The sequence below is a fragment of the Rhagoletis zephyria genome, unplaced genomic scaffold, assembly GCF_001687245.7.
Source record: "Rhagoletis zephyria isolate East Lansing unplaced genomic scaffold, Rhagoletis_zephyria_1.1 Rzeph_scaffold_00548, whole genome shotgun sequence".
Taxonomy (NCBI): Eukaryota; Metazoa; Arthropoda; class Insecta; order Diptera; family Tephritidae; genus Rhagoletis; species Rhagoletis zephyria.
The window spans coordinates 167,891-174,439 of NW_016157632.1; the positions used below are offsets into that span (position 1 = coordinate 167,891).

The 6,549-nt window shown below is 34.1% G+C and overlaps 2 protein-coding genes across 3 annotated transcripts; both read right to left on the reverse strand.

The window, feature by feature from the left end:
- Positions 1-151: 151 nt before the first annotated feature.
- LOC108360264 (leucine carboxyl methyltransferase 1-like) lies at positions 152-2,502 on the reverse strand. 2 transcript variants are annotated; one of them, XM_017612474.1, is made up of 3 exons: positions 2,184-2,501; positions 1,840-2,088; positions 152-178 (listed from the first exon to the last, which is right to left on the reverse strand). In XM_017612474.1, the coding sequence occupies exons 2-3, from the start codon at positions 2,056-2,058 to the stop codon at positions 167-169; spliced, it is 231 nt and encodes a 76-aa protein (XP_017467963.1). In that variant the 5' UTR covers positions 2,059-2,088; positions 2,184-2,501; the 3' UTR covers positions 152-166. The 2 variants fall into 2 exon arrangements, with proteins under 2 accessions (XP_017467963.1, XP_017467962.1); XM_017612473.1 differs by lacking the exon at positions 152-178 and adding an exon at positions 384-421 and having other exon boundaries at positions 2,184-2,502.
- Positions 2,503-3,460: 958 nt separating this feature from the next.
- On the reverse strand, positions 3,461-6,169 carry LOC108360267 (uncharacterized). Its single transcript, XM_017612476.1, has 3 exons — positions 5,957-6,169; positions 5,796-5,860; positions 3,461-5,737 (listed from the first exon to the last, which is right to left on the reverse strand). Exons 1-3 carry the CDS (start codon positions 5,991-5,993, stop codon positions 3,815-3,817), a joined length of 2,025 nt encoding a protein of 674 aa, XP_017467965.1. The 5' UTR covers positions 5,994-6,169; the 3' UTR covers positions 3,461-3,814.
- Positions 6,170-6,549: the final 380 nt, after the last annotated feature.

Genomic DNA, 6,549 nt, shown 5'->3' on the forward strand with positions numbered 1-6,549 from the left:
TAACAGCTTCTTTCGAAAGTTGTTGTTGTTGTAACAGCATACAAAAGTCGAAAGTTTCTCTGGAATCTAAAGAATTGTTTTTAATAATTAACAAATAAAACTTATTAAGTTACTTACATTATCGAGTTCTTCTCCAGAGGATTGGAAGCATCTGTCAATTGCCTTCTTACTGTATCCTCTATGCGAGTTTTATCAATTTGAATTTATATAAAACACAATTGAAGTTGAAGGAAATGTGGTTCATGATGCAATAAATAAATAGTGTGCCTATACATATTTATGCAAATTTGTGCAAACAAAAACGAAATATAAAAGAAAGCGAGTTTATAAAATCGTGGTAAAAATGAGTACAGCGGAGTTCTGGTTGAACGATTCGTCAGAGGATGAGAGCTTAGAAAACTGGCCAGGAGCATCTGGAGAACTGCATCAAATTAATAAAAAATTTTCCAAATTGGTGTCTAGCCGCCAAAAGGTAAGAAAACAAATGCAAAATCATAATTGTTCACAATTTTCTAACACTTCGCTACACCAACGAAAGCTAAATTCTGACAGAAAATTCGATACTCAACGAAAATTTCGACACGCTTGCATAGCGCATAATACAAATTTCACTTTCGATCTTCGATAGCCAAATGCAACTGATATTAAGGGCCTATAATACAAAATCTATATTTATACGACACGCTTGCAAGCGTTATCGTCTTTCGTCTTTCATATGAAAATTCATAATAGGGGGATAAATAAAATTTTAACTTTTTTTATGGGTAAATTCACAATTTTTCAGAGAAAGCTTTCGGCAACGCTGGGCAGGGCTGCAAACTTGGCTCAAACCGTGCCATTTTGAGCCATATTTTACTTCAAATGGCACTTAATTTTTCAATTTGGCGCGAAGTGCCAAAATGGCACTTTTCCAAAATAGTAATATTTAAATACATTTTTGTGAAATCCTTTGCGTGTACTTATTTTTCTCAACTAAAATTGTCTAATTTTTATAGCGTATACAACTGGTTTATCTTACTTCGGCATTGGACTATTGTTTTAAGAATGTGTTTCTAATATCAATGCTAAATGGGAAGAATTAAAAATAATGGCACCTTTTTGACCCTTTTTTTGTCTATTTGGCACATTTTGGCACTTTTTTGTGCTCAATATGGCACTTCATTGCTAAGTATGGTTGGCAGCCCTGACGCTTGGGCGAACGGTGAACGACAGCTTCGCCCAATTCGAGGAAGCTTGCTGTACGCCGGTATTGTTTCAGCTATAATCGGGCCAAGCATGTAAAAAGTTCTGTTCGCGTACACACTATCCAGTAAAATCCAGCACTAATTTTACTGGTTTTTAGTAGAAGGCGTTTTCGTAAGCAAAAACTTGCAAGAAACCAGCAAAAGGGGAGAATTGAGAGAGCAAAAATGACAGCTAAACTTGCAAGTTTTACTGGATTTTTACTAGATAAATTTTTACTAGTAAGAAAAACAGCTGATGGCATGATGCTGCAATGAATGCAATTCACACTACCAAAAGAATTTTGTGGTGCTTTTAGAGTTGCAAATGACAAAATAAACCTATTTAAATATATATTAAGATGGGAAATACTATTTTTCTTAGAAAATTGCGTCGGAAAATACCAAATTAATCAGCTGTTCATAAAACTTGCAACTTCTTGCTGGTTTTGCGTTTTCGTGCTTTCTTGCATATTTCTCTCATTGGGAGTAAATATTGGCTTACTCTCCGAAATTTGGTTACTGGAAAGTTACTGGTAATTTTTTGCTGGAGAATACGAAAACACAACTAATATCTGTATCTTTTCAAATTAAAATCTAGCTGATTTTAGACACTTACCTTGAGGAACTTCTCTATACACATCTCAACTCCTTTTACTCGGGCAAAATAACCGCGATTAATTTCAGGTGCCTTTCGATCTTGATTGCGCACAAAATATCCAATATAGTCGTCTTTCCAATAACCCAAGCGAACGGCAAATCGCTTACAATCGCTAGCGTCGTCGTTAGTAGCAATCACAGCTTCATCACATGGATGAAATGTGCAATGAGGTTCCATGGCTATTGTGACGCTCTTTGCGGCTAACCTCTGCATACATACGTGAACCAATAATTAAACAATTGCAACAAGTTCGTACATATGCATGTACATTTCTACACATAACTTGGATGAAAGCCACAAACCTTGTACTTTTAATTTCTATATCGATGCACCTTTGCCTTTTGGTTCTAGGTTTTCTCGCCTTATATTCTCACCGTCCTTCGTAACCACGTTAAGCAGCGATTGATTCAAATAATTATTTTTGCCATATCAGAAAATCTTTGCATTTTCTAGCCACCCTCACTATTTTTATTTTATTTCCCTCGTTGACCAATAGCAATGGTTGGAATCGGTCACAGTTAGGGATGTTCCGATACAGTTCCGATACAAGTTAATAAGTATGTACTCGATACCTTTGTTTCGATACCAACAATTTCTTTTACTCGAATCGTTGTTTCGATACCTATTTGGCATCGAAAGAAAAGTTTTCTCGCCTTATATTCTCACCGTCCTTCGTAACCACGTTAAGCAGCGATTGATTCAAATAATTATTTTTGCCATATCAGAAAATCTTTGCATTTTCTAGCCACCCTCACTATTTTTATTTTATTTCCCTCGTTGACCAATAGCAATGGTTGGAATCGGTCACAGTTAGGGATGTTCCGATACAGTTCCGATACAAGTTAATAAGTATGTACTCGATACCTTTGTTTCGATACCAACAATTTCTTTTACTCGAATCGTTGTTTCGATACCTATTTGGCATCGAAAGAAAAGTTTTCTCGCCTTATATTCTCACCGTCCTTCGTAACCACGTTAAGCAGCGATTGATTCAAATAATTATTTTTGCCATATCAGAAAATCTTTGCATTTTCTAGCCACCCTCACTATTTTTATTTTATTTCCCTCGTTGACCAATAGCAATGGTTGGAATCGGTCACAGTTAGGGATGTTCCGATACAGTTCCGATACAAGTTAATAAGTATGTACTCGATACCTTTGTTTCGATACCAACAATTTCTTTTACTCGAATCGTTGTTTCGATACCTATTTGGCATCGAAAGAAAAGTACTTTTATCGAATCGATTTGAGCAACAGCCATATCTTGTCGGCCATATTTTTTCTATGGAAAATAATCGAGCAGGTTCTGCAATTAACTTCCGAGCGAATTTCAACCCCTGCCAATTTGAATTCAAAGCGAGTTTGATTGAAATACTCTCGAAAGTGAATTGCAGAACCTACCTGAATTGCTTCATTTTTATGAAAAATAATTGCTTAAAGCAATGGCACCGCCAAAATCTAAAGTATGGATATATTTTTACCAAGTTAAGCTGAAATTAGTCAAGAACGTAAACCTACCGGTACGTAAACCCGAGTCAGCTGACACGATCTGTCTTCAGTGTTGCCAGAGGAAGTGGTCGAAAAATATTCATTTTTGTCAAAAAAAAATCTTCATTTGAAGATTTTAATGAAAACAAAATCTTCTTCACAGCCAAAAATCTTCACTTCCCATGAACCCATGAAAATGAAATGATATTGGTATATTTTCAAGTTTTTATAATTTAAATCGTATACTTATCAGATACAAATGTATAAACGTATGTATGGATTTCATATGTACTAATGTATGCATATATAAAAATAAAAGAGCTAAACTAGCTAGATTGTTACGTGTTTAAATTAGTTTCCATACTGTAAAAATAAACAATATATTAAAAAAAAAGAAAACGACCGATTTATGTATACATATTCACGTAGAAAATGACTTAATCTATCAATTAGAGTATATGTCGTTTTTAATATATGAAAGCAAATTAATATCAAATGGCATATTGTGGCAATTGATCTGGTTTCTTTTTAAATAATCTTTTGTATATAAAATTCCGTTTAATGTTTCCACATCTAGTTTGTTTCTAATCGATGTTTTGTTTAAATTGACTTGGGAAAATATTCTCTCGACGTTAGCCGTTGATACAGGTACTGTTAAAACAGACCAAATTAATTTTTGTAATAATGGAAAGGAAGGCGAGTCATCCATTCTTTTTGAATTTAAAATTACTTTCCAGAATGTCTCTATATCTGTCGCTTCAGATAAGTCACGATTTTTGAAATCAAAAGTTCGTAGTTCTCTCCATTCAGAATCTAAATCTTGAATGTTATTCACTTTGAGAGTTGGAAAGTGTTGAAATATACTTATAATTGACGAATGCTTTTTACTTATAACATTTTTAGGAGACAACATTTCCACTCCTTTCAAGGTTTTATCAGTGAAATCGAATCGGCAAAGCATCTCATTACACAAAACCACATAAAAATTTAACGCATTATGTGAGAATTCTAATTTTTGTGCTGAGCTCAAATCGTTAAATAACAATTCTGTGTCAGCTCCAAAATATAATTCATTTACTGGCTTTATATATTCCGAGTTATTATATAAACGCCGCAGAGATAGTAAGTCAATATTTTCAATATATATAAAAGAATCTAAGAATTTCATAAAGAGATTATTTAGTTCTTCGTTAAGACAATGAATTTTCGGTGACTCACTTTGGAATAATTTGTTAAGTTTATTGATTTCCTTCAAAATGTACTTAAGAAACGTCAAGTATACTTTAAATAATGGTTTGCGTAAATTCTCAAGAATTCTTAAAGTTGCCTGAAATTTTTCAACTTCCTCGTGAAGGCAAAAAAGTTGAATTATATCTAACTGATCGAGTACTCTTACGACTGCTGCTTCTAAAGAGAGCCAACGGGTTTGATTCGGATGCAACAATTTTAGAGGTTTTAAGTCAAAAAGCTCTTGCAAAGATGAAAATATATGTATTCGTTTTGGACTGTTAGCTATGAAATTGTAAATATCCCTAACCGTACTTTCTACCTCTAAAGGTAGCTGTGCACATGCTTTACTTGAACATAAGGCTAAAGAATGGCAGGTGCATTTCATAACAAACAGATGTGGGCAATCTTTTTTTAATAATGTGGCGACTGAGTGTTTTCCACCAGTCATCACACTAGCCCCGTCAGCAGCAAAGCCTAATAACCATTTCTTATAGTCAACATTATTTTCATTAAAAAATTTAACTATTGAGTCATATATACTTTCCGCGTTGGCTTTAGTGATTTTCAAACATGTCAGAAAAAAATCTTGTACATTACCATTTTCTTCAATTTTCACAACTAAGCACAATAATTTTGATGTCGATATGTCCGTAGACTCATCTGCGCACAAAGAAAAATGTTTACAACGCATATTTTGCAGAAGGTGGTCCAGCTGTGATTTCCCCAGTACATTTTTTATTAAAGCTGTTGTTTTTGTACGCCGACAAGCGAAGTTTTGTGCCGCTTTCGACTCTAAAAATGTGTTATTTATAAGAGGTGAAAGATGATCCATGCTGGTGAAGGCTATATTATGCTCTGCACAAAAAGCCGCAACTTTTATTTCAGCAAAAAACGTTGCTCGCGGAATGCCTTCTATAATTTCTTTGCTTCCCTTGTGTATATTAACTGCATTTGAATTTTCAATATGTTTGGTGGTCTTTGCATGCGCAGTTAAATCCTTTTTTCCTCCAGATGCTTTAAGATCGACGCCACATACTTTACAACGCGGTAAGCCGTGCGCTCCTGTTATTAACCACTTCTTAAATTCTTCATCATCTCCCCAATGTGCGTTAAAAGATCTCCTCTTTGTTTTAGATCGCTTTATAAACAAAACTACAGTCAACAAAGCGTATTTTTTCTTTTTATGAAAAATCTACCTCTACGTATTCCTCAGCGGCAGCGTCTCGTTCAATCCCTCCTTCGGTATTTGCAGAAGTTTCTTCTAAAATAGGAAATCACATTCACAATATATTCATAATACTTTCATTGAGTATATACACTACTAAATATAACAGGTAAACTTGCTAAACATAATTACCTTTTCTTTTCCTCGTGATTGTTATAAACTTTTCCATTTCTTAGTGTTCGTTATTCAAAATGGCATCGCACTTGACACCTGTCATTTGGTTAAAGTGAAGTTACTACCCATATTGACGTTTTTAATACAGGGCGTGCAGCATGAAAAATTTCACTTAGAGTACACTGACAAAAATTTTAGAGTTGTATAGTACTTTTTCGAAAACGTAGTATGTAGTCGACATAAAAGAAAAATCTTTTTGTCAATATAAAAATCTTCATTTTGAAGATTTTTTCAGTGCAATTTTTGGATATCTGAAAAATCTTCATTCGAAGATTTATAACAAAAAAGATCCAAGGAAATCTTCATTTTGAAGATAAATCTTCACTTATGGCAACGCGATCTGTCTTACCAAAGCGCCATGTAAATGAAAACTCAACACCGCAGAATTTTTCTGTAGTTGTAGCCCGTAGCGCAGAAATCTGCGGTATTTAGATTTTTCCGTGTCAGCTGATTTCTCCTTCTTTAGATGGTTGCCAATTCGTCAGTTTTACAGATGGTAAAAAAGATGTAAGTTCCTATTCAAAATATGTTTAAAATATTTGAAATTTACT

Excerpts from the sequence above, each read along its gene's own strand:
- LOC108360264 (XM_017612473.1), bottom strand. The coding sequence starts at position 2,058 with ATGGAACCTCATTGCACATTTCATCCATGTGATGAAGCTGTGATTGCT. Across the intron at positions 422-1,839 it reads GTATAGAGAAGTTCCTCAAG|TTCTCCAGATGCTCCTGGCC; the intron begins GTAAGTGTCTAA and ends AATTTGATGCAG.
- LOC108360267 (XM_017612476.1), bottom strand. The coding sequence starts at position 5,993 with ATGGAAAAGTTTATAACAATCACGAGGAAAAGAAAAG. Across the intron at positions 5,861-5,956 it reads AATCACGAGGAAAAGAAAAG|AAGAAACTTCTGCAAATACC; the intron begins GTAATTATGTTT and ends TTCCTATTTTAG. Across the intron at positions 5,738-5,795 it reads CCGCTGAGGAATACGTAGAG|CGATCTAAAACAAAGAGGAG; the intron begins GTAGATTTTTCA and ends TTGTTTATAAAG.